This window comes from Rhododendron vialii, chromosome 11a (genome assembly GCF_030253575.1).
Source record: "Rhododendron vialii isolate Sample 1 chromosome 11a, ASM3025357v1".
Lineage (NCBI taxonomy): Eukaryota > Viridiplantae > Streptophyta > Magnoliopsida > Ericales > Ericaceae > Rhododendron > Rhododendron vialii.
In genome coordinates this window covers 35170133-35186339 of record NC_080567.1, presented here as the reverse complement: position 1 = coordinate 35186339, position 16207 = coordinate 35170133, and the positions used below count along the sequence as shown (strand labels likewise).

Genomic DNA, 16207 nt, shown 5'->3' with positions numbered 1-16207 from the left:
GTGCATTCGAGCAATCCGATACATTTTTTAGACGGCTCGATTGAAATCCTCTTTCTCCTTCCATCCCAAAACTTTTTTTCTCTCCAAATCTAAGCCATTCAAACACGCAATAGACAATTTGGATGCGCGAACGGACACCACGTGATATCCGCTCGGCACTGGAAAATTTCCCCTCTCTCTCTCTAACCACATTATTCTCTCTCTCCCCCAGAGTAGTCTGTTCACATTTCGCGCACGCTCTCTCTTCCTCTCTAAAACCACCGGTGCCTCTTCAAATCCTCACTTCTCCAACCAGTGAGAAAATCATCTCTCTCTCTCTCTCTCTCTCTCTCTCTCTCTCTCTCCTACCAAACAGTTACCTACTTCCCGAATTTTCAGCATTCTCTTCATCTCATTCCTATGAGTAGACTTCAGTCACATTCCTTATCGCTTTCTCCACATAACTAAACAGAGAGAGAAAACAGACTGCTCGTTTCGTTCCTTCTAAAAATCTCTCCGTTCCGCCTAGGGTATTTTAAGAAATGGAGAAAAAACAGGGCTTCTTCTCCGCTCTGAAGGACGAGGTGGTCCGAGGCCTATCCCCGGCGAGGTCGCGCGCCAAGAGCCCCGCGCGGAGCAAGTCACCGATGATGTGGCGGAGCAGCAAGCAGCGGCAGAGCCACGTGGCGAACGTCGATTCGTCGTCGATCGGGAGGTCAGGGAGCGTCGGCGAGACGCTGACGCCGTTGATGGAGGGTCCGGATCCCGACAGCGGCGGGGTCGGGGACTCGAAGCGGCACGGGTTGGGGCAGTGGATGATGGGTCAACTCTCGAGGACTCCGTCCAGTATGGCTTCGAATTTTAATCGGAGGTCTGATCTGAGGCTTTTGCTTGGTGTCTTGGGCGCTCCGCTTGCCCCCGTGCACGTTAGCGCCAATGAGCCTTTGCCTCATCTCAGCATCAAAGACACTCCCATCGTGAGTGACTCTCTCTCTCTCTCTCTCTCTCTCTCTCTCTCCCAGGGCTGCAAACGAGCCGAGGTTTGAAGTGTTCGAGCTTGGCTCATTCAAAAACTAATCTAGCTCGAGCTCGGCTCATCTAGTATTGAGGTGTTCGAGCTCAGTTTGTTAATTACACGAGCGCTTTTACAAGCGAGTCTAGTTACAACTAACTCAAGTTCCTCTCGTTTACTGAACGCGCTTAAAACTCTAGTTTGACTCATTTACTAAAGAGCCGAGAGTTGAAGTGTCGAGCCTCGCAAACACCTCGGTAATCGTTTGAAGCCCTGCTCTCTCTCCCTCTCCAAAATGTCGGTTTGACTAAGTATAGTTTTCAACTTTTCATGCCATAGCTCAACTTCGTTTGTTCTTTCCCTATTCTAGTTTAGATATGGTTTAGTTGGATGAGCTTTAAGATGAACAGACTCAATGACGGATCAAAAAAAAGAACAGACTCAATGAAGGGAGCATAAGCATAATTGTTTCCTTTTTCTTTAATCTCACTGCGATCTTGTGTTTAACCTTATCTGGAAAAGAAACAGATCCACGTGGTGATTCACTTTTTTTCCCCTTTCATTTCTGGTAATAATCCCCTGTTTTATGGCTAGGAGAGATGAAGATGGGGGGGTGGAAATTCAACAGATCCAGGATTCCAACATTTTTGCCTTTCCATTTTTGGTAGTCCTATATGGTGTAATTCAGATACTTGTATTCTTCTACCGCTTGTAATAAACAAAAAGAAACACTACTACAATTTGGATGTGTGAATCCTATATTTTCACGGTTATCTTCCAAAATTTACTAGGGTTTTTGTGAAATGTACGGGTGTTGATCCCTAAACACGCCTCTCTGTCTTTCTTTTTGCCCCAACTATTTAGATCACCAATCAAACGGATGCTATGTTTGGCATTTTTAAGGGTAAAGATAAATTGGAACGTAGGCTGCATATCAACTTGGTGTTGCTTGGAGTGCTGGCGTGGTGGACTGGCAAACTACCTAACTTTTAGAATTGCAACCCAAGGTTTTGTTCAAAGCACCAAACAATTACACCTGCATAACTCACAATTGGGTCAGATACATATTATTTGCTCATCCTTCCATTTCCTTATTGTTGCAGGAAACTTCATCTGCCCAGTACATATTGCAGCAATATACTGCTGCATCTGGTGGGCAAAAGTTGCAGAACTCCATCCAGAATGCATATGCTATGGGAAAGGTGAAGATGATAGCCTCTGAGTTTGAAACTGCAACAAGGGTAACAAAAAATCGGTACGGAGCAAGAGATGCTGAGACTGGTGGATTTGTTCTATGGCAAATGAATCCCGACATGTGGTATGTTGAGCTTGCAGTTGGAGGAAGCAAGGTTCGTGCCGGCTGCAATGGTAAGATCGTCTGGAGGCACACGCCATGGCTTGGAGCCCACACTGCTAAAGGACCCGTCAGACCTTTACGACGTGCCCTTCAGGTGAATCTTCCTACAAATGTTCATGTACACGTACCTGCTTTAATTCTACGACTGTGTTTTTCCTTAGGACGAACACGCCCAAGAATGCGAATTTGTTTTCGGAAAAAAATGTGGTCATCAAAGTCTTTTCTTACTCTTGATTTAGTACAATGAAAAATATTCATCTATAGTTATTATGCATGAAGTTCGACTATAGCTATCGATTTATGCATCCTCTCCTGTTTTGGTTAGGATTTTCGTAGTTGGATAATTATATGTCATGTTGTTTTACAGGGTCTTGACCCGAGAACGACTGCTAGTATGTTCGCAGATGCAAGATGTATTGGGGAGAAAAAGATCAACGGCGACGATTGCTTCATCCTCAAGCTTTCTGCTGATCCTCAGACCTTGAAGGCAAGGAGTGAGGGCCCAGCAGAGATTATAAGGCATGTCTTGTTTGGCTACTTCAGCCAGAAGACCGGCCTTCTTGTCCACATGGAGGATTCTCACCTCACACGCATCCAGTCCAATGGTGGAGAAGCAGTTTATTGGGAAACCACTATAAACTCGTTCCTTGATGATTACAGACCTGTCGAAGGGATCATGATAGCACACTCAGGGCGTTCAGTGGTGACCCTTTTCAGGTTTGGTGAGACGGCATCGAGCCATAGCAAGACAAGGATGGAAGAAGCTTGGACAATTGAAGAGGTCGCGTTCAATGTACCGGGATTATCAGTAGACTGTTTCATCCCCCCAGCTGACTTGAGGTCTGGCACCTTTGGCGAAGCATGTGAACTCTCTCAAGGAGAAAGGGGAAAGAGCGCCATTGTCCTCACAGCACATAGGGCTAAGGTTGCTGCGCTGGAGGAAGCACACGATGGCAACGTTGACAACATGGTATGGAAAAGGGATGTCTAACAAAGGTAGAAGGTTTACACAAAGGGCCAATTGTTCATACGTAGTTAGCTTTTAATTTGACGGACTTATCGGGTTACAACTTAGGATTTGCGTCATTGAGGAATTTTACGAGTTCAGGTATGCCTCTATTATTCTGTAAATAGAGCTGTTCTACGTACGCCTGGATGAATCTTTATCAATGCACTACGGCGACTGTGGAGGATTACTTTCTTATAGCAGAAGCTTTAACATTATGTGATTGTACTAATTCTCGTCTTAACACACACGGCAGTAGCAGTGACAAGAACTCTGACCACTATCCTCTCAGTTTTCCTCAATTCTTAGGTGTTAGTGTATTATTGTTGGGGTTTTTTTTTCTGTTTTGTTGAAGTTGTTTTGGAGGGGGGGTGTGGGTAAGAATAAGGAATGGAAATATTGAGCAAAATCTGTTTCCATGTGAGATTCTGGTTTTATATTGTCAGCGCAGTTTTGGCTGAGAAGAGCTGACGTAAATTGTGTCTATCAGATACTCCATTAAATTTATTTATGAATGTTAGAGATGCGAATTTGGATCTTTCTTCATCTTTTTTTTTTATTTGGATTTTTTGTGGATTGTGCATTCCAATATTTCCTTGAAAGGAGAAACATTTGATGACAAGATGTGCTATCCAGAATCCTTTTTGCTATATTAATCTGCTGGATTTCTGCCCGAATGGAATTTTCTTTCCCCTTTTTCTTTTCCTTGTTTTTTGGGCATCTTTGAATTGCACAGTGCAATTCATTGTGACTTTCTTTTATTCATGGACCTCTTTACAAGATCCGGGGATGTGCTGGCTTTCGTGCTGTGCTCCAAACCGACGCTGTTTTGGGGCTGTTTTGGATACAGCACGCTCGGGCCAGCACGCCCTAGGATCCCTCTTTACATTGCGCTTGACTGACAGCATATAAGGGCTATTTGTTGGAAAATTCTGACAGCATATAAGGGCTATTTGTTGGAAAATTCAGTGGCAGTGTGATTCCTTCAGTATTTCAACAGATTGTAAATACAATACTATATATGTTACATTTTGTTAACATTTCCTGCTGTTTGACCGGATCCGACTCCCCTAGTTTTAGTAGACATAAAATAATATTGGGGTGGGGTGGGGTTGGGTTGGTAGTTACCCAAGTGGGTTTTGCATCTTTTGAGGCAGAGCTTGTGTTCCTTATCTCTTGCTGACTACTGTTCTCTCTCTCTCTCTCTCTCTCTCTCTCTCTCTCTCCTATTTTACTTGTATATTTTACAGACAGTGGATTCCACTTCTCTAGCTACCATGGGAAGGTATTTTAATTTGTTTTACCTCTGCAACTAAAATAGCTGTTTGGGGGGAAGGTTCCTCCATATGATGATGATGATGCTTTGAATGCGTCAAATGACCCGTTTGACTTGGGTGCTTACATTTGCATTAGAAGTAGCTTTCTGGGGTAAGGTCCATTCATTAATTTGGCTCTAGTTTTGAAGTATTATTTTAATGTTAGATGTGACATGAAGAATCTCAAGCGGAAATTAGGGAAAACCTAAGTAGGAGTATCTTAACACACACTGACTGTCCTGGCAACATGCACCTTCTTTCTCAGAGTCAACTTTCGCTTCTTGCTTTAGCTACGTTTGCTAATTAGAATGGACTACGAAGAGCAATCCTTATAATTTCGATCGTTTAAAGGTGTTTTTAATTGTTCAGATTTGTTTAAAGATTCTTCATGAAAAGAGTATGTTTTTTTTGAAACGTCTTTTTAAAATCTGAATCATTAATTATCGAGATGGACGATTGAGACTCAACTGCAAACATGATTATCTTTGATGATGCTAAAAGACTATCATTTGACGTATAATTTCGATCGTTCAAAAGTGTTTTTAATTGTTCAGATTTGTTGAAAGATTCTTCATGGAAAGAGTATGTTCTTTTTGAAACGTCTTTTTAAAATCTGAATCATTAATTATCGAGATGGACGATTGAGACTCAACTGCAAACATGATTATCTTTGATGATGCTAAAAGACTATCATTTGACGCTCCGTTCATACCAAAGTACTACGTATCATTCGATGCTCCGTTCGACTAAAGACCAAAGAGTTGGTCATGTCACTCGTGTTTAAGTGTTTTGAGGCACTCCGTCACAGGCATTGTTTGGGGCTTACCGCTGCAAATTGTAACTAGCCTTCTCTTCCTTTTATCTCCTCCAATTATTGGCAAGACACTTCCTTCTACAGATTTTCTATTTTCCTTCTACTATAATGGTGCAATGAAACGATGACTGAGCTTAAACATCAAGGACCTAAGTACGAGTTTTGAGATTGAGAAACATCTATTTCGCTATATACGCTCTGAAGATTATGTCGCCCCCTCAATATTAGCCCTCCCAACTGCTTATAATCTCTCTTTTTTTTGGAAACACGTTAGAAGTTCATTGATGAATATGATGATTACAATCTACCGTGTTCAACTAATACAACTGATAAAAAACCTATTACACACAGGAATATAGATAACACATCGCTGCTTAATTATAATCTTTCATTCCCTTCCACGAGAGGACGCAAAAGAATGGAAGTAGATGGTGAATTGTATTTCTTGGCCTGAGGGGTAACAAATTGTGTGAAATTAATTATCCCCTTCATGTTGTATTAGAAACCGACTTGTCAGATTCGAAGTAAAGGGAAGGTGCAACCCTATGACTAAAGGGACCATCTAACCTCCAAACGAAAGGCTGGAAAATGTTGTAAACCCCAACAACTTGGCCCTCCTAGTCGTCAGCTGGGTTCCATCGATAAATTGAAATAAAATCTTGTTATGCCGAAAGGGTTCAATCAACCCGTTTTGATGTAGACTCTACAATCATCCTTGGCCCCTTCTGCATTCAATGGATAGAGCCCTCTCATGGGCTAATATGATTGTTTTTTTTGGCTTGTCTGAAAATTTAATATGAGATTGGACCGTTTGGCTAAATAAGTCATTTGACTTCTTTTTTTCTTATTCAATTTTTTTTTTTGTATTTGTTAGTTTTTTGTCAATTTTTTAAAGATTATTGCTTCTTCATGACAAGAGGAATCTAAAAAGTAAAAAATTATAATCGAAATCTAAATTTTTTTGAATAAAAACAAAAAAATTGGCTTATTGGCTTATTTTTGTCTTTATTCAAAAAAATAGGTTTCGATCGTACTTTTTTACTTTTTAGATTCCTTTCGTCATGACGAAACAATAATCTCCAAAAAATTGACGAAAAACTAACAAATGCGAAAAAAAATTGAATAAGGACAAAAAAATAAGCCACTTGACTTATTTAGCCAAACGGCCGAGAGACCTCATACTGTGCTTGAGTAAGATTGTCTTAAATAGCAATATAGCATATTGCGACAATTACAACGACCGGAAATAAGGCTTTGGAGAATTATATGGAGTATTAATTTTCTTTGCCAGCAACTCATGTAACCAACTCATCTTCATGTGCAAACATGTAAAACAAGTATGAGAGAAATTGTAGAGATTAATCCGAGGTGAGCATAGCTAACCCGAGACTCGAAAAACACTTGTACAAATATTATTATTAGTGGTCGGCAAAGGAAGCTGGCTTGTTTTGTTTTTTTGTGGAAGACTAGTACATAGTTATGAGTGTAGCAGTGTACCCAAAACGCCACGAATACCCATTTTCCAAGTCTGGAAGATTGTCCCCTGGAGTATTTTTCTATCTGTGCATTTACTGCTTCTATTCCACTAGAAAATGCTACTGTATCATGCAAAAAATTATTCATGAAACTGAATAGTGGCGTGAGCGTGACGGTAGTAATTTTGTGACTACAAGTCACATGTGTAGTTGTCCCTAGCATCCCTGAGCGCATCCAGACCGTCGAAAAGTGTTTTTGGTTTTTTTGATAAAAAACGAATTCTTCCCTAACTCTTTTTGTAGAAGAATTTTGTTTTCAATTCAGATCATTGATCGCCGAGAGTCACGAGATAGACGATCTGAATGCGCCCTACAAGGGGTTGCTTTGCAACATTCCTGGGTCCGGTGTCCATACGTAGCTGTAGGTAGTAATTTTTTATTTATTTAATTTTTTTGGGGGTGTTTCCTTTGACTAATCCCTATAGCACCTCTCAAAACCGTTTCACAAATCACACGTTTAAGCATGGAGGTGAAGTGACATCAAGAGTTGAAACGACTCAATGATTTCAAATGTAAACACCCCCAGGGAAGGTTTTTGCATTCCTAATTTTTCTTTTCTTTTTTATTGAAGACTTTTTTCTTTTCTTTTCCGAAGGTAAGAAACAAAGTATTTTGAATTTTCTCTTTCTTTCGTCCTACATGATAACGTTGTTCGCTAGACCGAAAGCGATGCATAATGACATTTTGTATCCTCTCTTCCTTTCATCTCACGATAACGTTGTCTATTGGAGTGAAAGCGATTCACAATGACGTTTTGATATTTGAAATGTGTCCTTACACATTACATAGTTAGGTTCATGTAAAATTCAGTTCTTGGCACTACGTGAGAGTAAGTCTCTTTCTTTCTTTTATTGGAATGAAAGCGATTCGTAATTTCATTTTCACATTTGAAATTTTGAAAATGAGTCCATTCGGATTTCATAGTCAGGTTCATGTAAAATTCTGTACTTGCTTGGCACTAATAATACTCTTTCTTTCACCCTACGAAAACGGTGTCCATTGGACTGAAAGCGATTCATAATGACATTTTGCCATTTGAAATTTTGAAACGAGTCCATTCAGATTACATAGTCAGGTTCATGTAAAATTCAGTACTTGGGAGAGAAAGAGAGGATTACATAGTCAGGTTCATGTAAAATTCAGTACTTGAGAGAGAGAGAGAGAGAGAGAGAGAGAGAGAGAGAGAGAGGGCCCGTATTATACAGAGAGAGAGAGAGAGAGAGAGAGAGAGAGAGAGAGAGAGAGAGAGAGAGAGAGATGGCCCGTATTATACTTTAAATGGGTTTCAAGGCCCGAAAGACATATAGCCCATATGAGAGGCCTCCATTAATAATAGACCGGACCTCAAATTTAAGATTGGGCCTCTGGGAGTGGGCTTTGTTAATGATATCCAATATTACGACTTTCTTTAGGCCTGGGAGTGGGCTTTGCTAATAAAGCTTTGTTCTTAAATACTCCTGCATATCAATCATGTGCAACTAAAATTCAAAATAAAGAAGGTTCGAACTACCAAAACAGAAGAGAAACAAGGCAATAATAATAGTAATAATTCAAATATAACTCCCCTCAATACAAAAGCTCCACAAAAAATCTCTCACAAAGAATTCAGCAGAAATGTATAGTCCCATCGCCAGAGGCTAAAAATAAAGGCCAATACTAACACGACAAGAAATAAATGGAACAGAAAATAGAGAGTCGGAAACCTCCATTTAGAACAGCAAACAAAGGAAAGCGCATCCAGCGATCAAGCTCCCGAGCATCTTCTCCACCGACCATAACTTCTCAACTCCACTCTGCAACAAAAGCTTTGTAGTGAGAGGAATTCAAAAACCAAAAGCACAGCTATGCATGACAAAAAGCACAGCGTCGAGCTAGTAACATCGGATTCTGAAGAATTTTTGTAGTAAAGTTCCAACCGTAGGCAATAAGCAGAAAGGAAAAGAAAGATAGTGCCACGAGTGAACAAAGGACCTACACACATGATCTAATGCAGTTTACCGACAAAAACTAATTCTTGAACCTTGATCAAAAGCCTTATGCTTGATAGTTTTTGTCTATACTCATTGCAAACCTCCCATTATATTTTTATCGGCATTGCAAACCTCATGTTCCCCCACCTTTGACAAGAATTACATGTCATTTGATTGGAATATCAACCAACTTGCAGGGAATTGAATGCGCACACATTATAGGGAGGTTTTACTAAATGTTATGTTGACAGTAAAGGGAATTTTGAGTATATGATAACAAAGATGTTAGTTACGTGTATAATTTAGCCTCTGGTTATACGCATCTATGTCGTATGCATATCTGTCAACAGGCCAACCGTTTTGTAACGTAACACTGGACTCCCAGGAGTTGATTCAGACATAGCATTATCATGGAATGGATACAAATATGACATACGGCATTTCGTGTTTTAACTTCTTGAACCAAACAACCCAGGCATGTGTACTGAACATGTGGAGATTGTCATGGAATGGATACAAATATCCCATTCAATGCTAACTACATATGCTACATTGATTTCTAGAACTCATGAGCTGAGCTGAAATAATCATAATTGCCAGCGTATGCTCTACAAAGCTAGCATGAGTTTGACGGAACTTTGTAATTAGAGAACCTGCAAAATTTCTTAAAAATCTTGTCAAGGCAGGCATGACAATCCTTCAACCGACCAATTACTGGATCTCACATTACTGATCAAATGTGCTCAGAATCATTGAAATACGACCCTTTTTTTTTTTTGCACACATTTTAACAAAATTGCACAATCGACGTGGTTTAGAAATGTATATCCTGAAAATTATATTCTTGGTTTTGAAAGGACTCTATGCAATTATTAACTATCTCCAGCAGCATTTACCAATATTCTACCCATATCAATTTCCAATGGAATAGGTATGGACTTCGTTCATCACATAAAATCCATCAACCATAGAGTCTCGACGGATATCCTAATGTTGGTGTGACATGGTTCTTAAATCAAATAGACGACCAATGCCAGAAGATCTAGGATATCATTTCTGCTAAAACCAACATTTACATTTTGTTAAGTGTATCAACTTATACCAAATAAGAACTCATTGCAAATAGCCTGGATTACTGAATGGCTTTTCGAGTTTTCATTGTATACCCAATAGCACTAGAGAACGGGGCTTCAAATCCTCTGTCCTCGCTCTCTCCTCCTCATTCTCCGTTTCATACCCTATTATTGTGCATCAAGTCACCAATCACAAGGGCATGAGACAAAGAATGAGAGGAAAAGATAGCGCCCTTGGTTCCCTGAGTCTCCCTAAACATCGCTAAGAACACCAAAAAAGTTGATCGCCTAAACCACCGACTCCATCGCAAGATGGTCGCGGCACATGCCATCACATATTGATGAGGCTCACTCTACCTACGATAGAGATGATAGTTTGAACGATCAATTTCTTTCGTGTCTCTACTCTTTTCCTCCACCCGCTAAATGACACCATTTCTTATTCAACCCTAGCCATGATTTTATTTAGGGGCTGGCCACAATTCTCCATCGAAAGGAAGTCCACTTAAGTAGGATATGAAAAACCCAGAACATCAACAAACTGCCACCACTTGCCCTCTCTAGCCACTGAATTGGGCAATCGTTCAATCCCTCACAAATATTCACCCTATCGACATCGTCCAAAGGTTTTAACCAATGAAGAGACCAACAAATGAAACACAACCTGCGCTGCACAACCATCACAAATGGCCCCCAAATGGATTCTTCAAAAGTCGATTCGGATATCAATACATACACGTTCATTCTATTTATTCACCGTTTAGTTGGTCACGACGTGGAGTGTGTTTTAGTCTTGTGATAACCTTATTAATGAAATGTCAGCTATGTTGTCAAAATCTTACTGTTTATACCATGAATCTCAATTGTCATCAAACCTGTTGAAACTTCATTTTCCAGGGAAAGTTGGTTGGGCTCGAAGGTTCTCCAAAGTTGTGAAGGTTTGAAAAATTTTAAGGCAACAACTGAATGGATTATTGGTGATGTGGAGGCTCGTAAATGGGCTTCGCTTGTGTTCGTGATAACTGAGGTCATCTGTAAACCTTAGTAAATTTCGATTCGTCATCGGAAGATAAGACTGTCTTAAAAAATCATAAAACATCAACCACTTTGGAGGCCTCTTACTCTACCTAATAAAGTTTATCCTTCCATCATAACCTTCGAGCAAATTGACCGGGTAGCAAAAGCTTTGAAGGGGAGCAAAAAGGTAATTCCACATATCAACTCAGTTATACTAATGATCTCAGTCCTTCAAATAGAGCTCTAGTTGACTAGAAAGAAGCCAAGGGTGTAAATACGAGCCCAACTACAGGTACATCGTTTGGTGTACATCACACCAAATGTACACCAAATGGGCACCACATTAATGATAGAAGGCGTTCAATTTTTCTAAAACACCATTTTGAAGGGTTCCTGCAAAAGATTTATTCAATTTTTGTCCTCGTGAATTCAGAGACAAAAATCGATCACGAAATGAGCTGATTCTTATCTGAAACTCTTAGAAATATGTTTTCAAACAAATTAAAACGCTCTAATAATTTGTGTTGGACTTCGGAATGGGTCCCAAACAATCTGATGTACATTTGGTGCACGCCAAATGGTGTACCCATAGTTTTTCTTGTTGTAAATACGGAAGGAATTCGCCGTATTCATTGTAGTACTTGTTCGTGCTTTCAATAAAAAAATTTGTACTAAAGAAAAAGAAAAGAGAGAAGCCAAAGGGTCCCAACATGGGTCAAGGACAACCCCCATAAATAGGAGTTGGTTCCACAAATCAACGCAGTTTCAGCCCTACTTTATTCCCACCTTTTTTTCCTTTTTCTCCACCTCTACCCCTGATCAAGGGGGACACCACATCTGCTAAAGCAAATACCACAAGGACTAAAATGGTATTTCCACAAGGACCAAATTGGTATTTCCAAATGGGGCTCTTCCCACTAGGGGTCCGTGTAACTTTTTTTATTTTTATCTTTTCCCCGTGTCTGTCTGCTACTCAAGGAGTATGTTTTTGTCTTGTTATTGCTGGTGTCTTGGAAATTTGGGACTCTAGTTTCAATGCTCTGCTGTTGGGAGTATTTTGGTACTAATACGGAGTAAAAACTTAAATCAAAATCATTAAAAAAAAATTCCCCATGTTTCGAGTACAAGTGTTTTTAAATCAGAATAATTAATTGCCGAGATAGACGGCTGAAATGATGCAGTACATCCATGTACTGCACCATGCATATGGTCGGGTCCTAGGTCCCGTTCTATTAAAGTTTTTATTTTTTAAATATTTATTTTTTGTTTTACGAGACACAACATTCTTTCACGCACATCACCTTTAATTCCAAAAATAAGTATTTAGAAAAATAAGTCCGGCTTATTTTGCTTGGTGGAACAAAGTCGCATCCTTTTTTGATAATGTCACATCCTGTAAGTGTATTTTTTGGTACAAAAATACACTTGCAGAGTGTGATATTATCAAAAAATGGTGTGGCAAAATCACTTATGAGTAGGATAAATTATGGTGTCACACGAGACCCGATGAGAACGAGAACAAGGGACCCCACCAAAAAAAAAAACCAAGCTGTCTGCTCACGTTAGCAAAATGCAGGCATAATGACTACCATACGCCATATGCTCGCAACCCCTTAACCAAATCACTTAACCAAATCACTTGTACCTAACCAAAACTAAAAGTAGTTAACGATCCGTTACAGTAAACGCCATGAAACAACCTAAAACCCTCAGATCTGGTGATTAACGGCTCAGATCGAGCGCTCATTTCACTTAAATCACACGTTAGAGAAACAAAATAGACTAATTAGGAGCCCTTTGGACAAATTTATTACTACTACTACTACTATAGTATTTTTCCTGTTAATTTAAGATTCGAGTCAAATTTTTAGCAAAAAAAAATTAGTAACTTTTTCAAGCTTAGGCCGAATGCACTGTTAATGGACTTAAAACCCACGTACCTGATCAAGAGAAGACGTCGGTGAAGGCGAAGTAGCCCCGACACTTGGCGCCGGTGATGACGTCGGCGGCGCCGGAGGGCTCAACCCCACCGGAGAAAGCGCCGGTGACTTCGGCTTCTTGCTTGGAGCAGGCGCCGGAACCGCAGCAGGCGGAGAAGCCAGCGGTGATGGTGGTGGAACAGCCGGCGGAGGAACAGCTGGCGGAGGGGTCGCCGGAGGAGGAGTAGCTAGCGGTGGAGCTGAGACCGGCGGAGGAGTAGCCGGTGGTGGGGCTGAGACAGGTGGAGGAGTAGCCGGTGGTGGGGCTGAGACTGGTGGAGGAGTAGCCGGTGGTGGGGCTGAGACTGGAGCAGGAGTCGCCGGTGGTGGGGCTGAAACGGGCGGAGATGAGACGACGGTAGGTGGGGCAGCCGCGGGCGCGGTTTTGGGAGCTGGAGCTGTTGGTGGTGCTGGGGTGGAAGTGGGGGGAGAAGCTGTTGGCGCGGTGGGGGTAGTGGGTGGTGCTGGAGTTGTGGTCGGAGATGCCGCCGGGGACTGACCTCCGACGCCGGCGACGACAATGCAGATGAATGCTATACCAAACACGGACTTGCGATCCATTGGTTAAGTGTCTTGGGGTGCGTTCTCTCTCTCAGTACCTTAACCTGCGCACCAAAAGAGAGAGAGGGAGTGTGAGAGAGAGAGAGAGAGTCTGATAGACAGGCGAGAGGTTTAAAGGACTGTTATATATAGGCGTTTATATCTATCTACCATAACTACAGGAAAATTATTTGGTGCCCATACTGCTGCAAACGAACCAACCTGTTTGCGAGCAACTTGACATTAATTGGATTGGGCTCGGCTAGTAAGCAATTGAGTCGACTTCAAGTTTAACTTGTAAATGAGCCGAGCTTGAGTTAGTTATAAGCTGACTCATTTATAAAAACTTAGCATGTTTACGAAGATTCAACTCATTTTATCAATTAACCGAACTTGAACATCTCAATATAAAACGAGCTGAGCTAGAGTTTGGTTATGTGGCTTAACTCAAGTCGAGAACCCTTCAAAGCTCTTTTTTTGCTCTTAGAACATTTAAAAACTCAACTCGGCTTGGGTTACAGTTAAGGATGGGACCAAGAGGGTCTAGTGGCGGCGACCGCCATGACAAGAATTTTAGAAAATGCAATTATTATATATATAAAAAAATTATGCCTAACTTATATAGTTTCGCTACCACTAGATTTTTTTAGTATACATTTCGCCACGGTTAGAGTAAAATCTTGGTTTCGTCATTGGTTACAGTTTTAAGTGCCCTGATCACTCCAAACCACACATTTAGTGGCGGGACACCACATTCTCGTTCGTTTAAGAGTTTTGGATTTTAATCATTACTTTATTTCTTTCCAATTATTACTTTTATTTTTTTCTCTATCTCTCTCCAATCATTATTTTTATTTTCAATTATTGCTTTATTTCTCTCTACACTTATTACCTACAAATCCAAAATCTCAAAATGAACGGGGGTCCACGTGTTTTAGGTGCGTTGAATAATCTCTCGTCTATAGGGTCAAATTTGAGCTTTAAGCTCGTTTACTAAATGAAATGAGCGGTAGTTAGTTGTCACTTGACTCATTTAACTTAGAGCCCGTTCCAGAACACCTTCTTAAAAAATAAGTACTTATTTCACATTTTCAAACTCAAAAATAATGCAAATGAAAAATAATTTTTCAATTTTCTTGCACCGAATTAAAGATCTCAATGAGATTTTTCAAACAAGATCCATATTGCATATTTTTAGATTTTAATAAACCCATCATTTTTAGTTTGAAATTGCCTTCTTAAAAAATAAGTACTTATTTGGCATTGCGGAATGGTGCCTTAGATTGTTTAGAGACTCAACTCGTTAATAGATGTTTTTTTTTTCTTTGGTCGAACTTAAAAGACCTAAGTTCTCTCGTCTTCTCATAACCGCACTTTTATGTGATGAGCGTTTGGGCTTTGTTTGGTTTGAATGAGGTTTTTGGGGCATTTAGTAGAGAGAGATTAAATAAAGAAATAAAAGTAATAATTGAAGATAAATTTACTTATAATTAGAGGCCGTTTGTAGAGAAAGAATTGGTTTTATAGATCCCAAGCGAACAAAGTTTTTTTAAGTGCAATGAATAATCTCATGTAGAGATATAACTCTTAACCTATCCGGTTGTATCATTTGCCTCGCAAGATGAGGTCTGGATCTCGAGTCTATAATGAGATATCGAACTTTCTTCGGTTGTTAACACTAATTTCCCGATGACCCTGCTGATGAATATAATAATATTGAAAAAGAAAAAGAATAATCGGCATGTCTATAGGTTGGACTCAACGCTAAGCAAAGACACGAGTCACGACTCTAATCACTCTCTCATGGCCGATATGGCCCACACACTTGGCCAACCGTACCAAAGGTCTGTAGCGTCCGATCACAGTTTCTTACTGGATGGGTCCCCACCGGCAATCTTTGGAATTTTTTGCCATAAGAGGCTTCCAGATCTGGTCGCCACCTTATCGGATGCACCGAATAATGCTGGTACGATTTGCACGGTATAATATTTTCTTCCCGGGGTACTTTTTACCCCGCCGGTGAAATTTCCGGGAAGTAAGATTCATAATTCGGGCATGTGGGGATCCGAGAGGAACTTTACACCCGTCGTTTGTTGGCTGGGTTGTCATCATCATCTCAGAAGGATACTATTACTCCACAACAAATGCTCAATCCCAAGGGGCTGCCGACCAGTACGATCCTGTTCGTTCGGGCGTTCTGAGGAACCGGGAAATAGTGTTGTGCACCATTTAAATTGTTTGTTCGGTAATTTAATAGTCCAGATCTATTCTTAGCATCGCGTAAATTCGAGCTGTTAATTGTCAAGATGAAATTTTGATTATTGAATTGACGAATGGACGACTCAGATGATGCACAACACTGTGTTGTGCGCATCAGTCACACAATAGGCCCCCTGGATCCATTTTTAGACTCCCCAAACAAACAAAACTGACTAGCAATCCTTTATATGGAATTGATCTTCAGATTAGTCGATGTTCGCGTAAATTGACTCAGACTGACGTGAATTATAATTAATTTTTTCCTTGTGTTAATTAGTTGGGAGTTGTAATAGCTGCGGCCAAATATGTCATTTACGTTTTCTGAAGTTCATGTACATGATCCCACATGG

At 40.4% G+C, this 16207-nt stretch overlaps 2 protein-coding genes across 2 annotated transcripts; one reads left to right on the top strand and one right to left on the bottom strand.

The window, feature by feature from the left end:
• Window positions 1-194: 194 nt before the first annotated feature.
• On the top strand, window positions 195-3892 carry LOC131308440 (uncharacterized). The gene is made up of 3 exons (XM_058335374.1): window positions 195-956; window positions 2095-2442; window positions 2716-3892. Exons 1-3 carry the CDS (start codon window positions 522-524, stop codon window positions 3337-3339), a joined length of 1407 nt encoding a protein of 468 aa, XP_058191357.1. The 5' UTR covers window positions 195-521; the 3' UTR covers window positions 3340-3892.
• Window positions 3893-8536: 4644 nt separating this feature from the next.
• On the bottom strand, window positions 8537-13807 carry LOC131308629 (classical arabinogalactan protein 9). The gene is made up of 2 exons (XM_058335585.1): window positions 13020-13807; window positions 8537-8812 (listed from the first exon to the last, which is right to left on the bottom strand). The coding sequence occupies exons 1-2, from the start codon at window positions 13617-13619 to the stop codon at window positions 8729-8731; spliced, it is 684 nt and encodes a 227-aa protein (XP_058191568.1). The 5' UTR covers window positions 13620-13807; the 3' UTR covers window positions 8537-8728.
• Window positions 13808-16207: the final 2400 nt, after the last annotated feature.

What these genes read in the sequence shown, in the direction of transcription:
- LOC131308440 (XM_058335374.1), top strand. Translation starts at nt 522, where the DNA reads ATGGAGAAAAAACAGGGCTTCTTCTCCGCTCTGAAGGACGAGGTGGTC. An exon ending in GCATCAAAGACACTCCCATC is followed by an intron (nt 957 to 2,094) that starts GTGAGTGACTCT and finishes TTATTGTTGCAG; the next exon opens with GAAACTTCATCTGCCCAGTA. An exon ending in CTTTACGACGTGCCCTTCAG is followed by an intron (nt 2,443 to 2,715) that starts GTGAATCTTCCT and finishes GTTGTTTTACAG; the next exon opens with GGTCTTGACCCGAGAACGAC.
- LOC131308629 (XM_058335585.1), bottom strand. Translation starts at nt 13,619, where the DNA reads ATGGATCGCAAGTCCGTGTTTGGTATAGCATTCATCTGCATTGTCGTC. An exon ending in CGACGTCTTCTCTTGATCAG is followed by an intron (nt 8,813 to 13,019) that starts GTACGTGGGTTT and finishes CTTTTGTTGCAG; the next exon opens with AGTGGAGTTGAGAAGTTATG.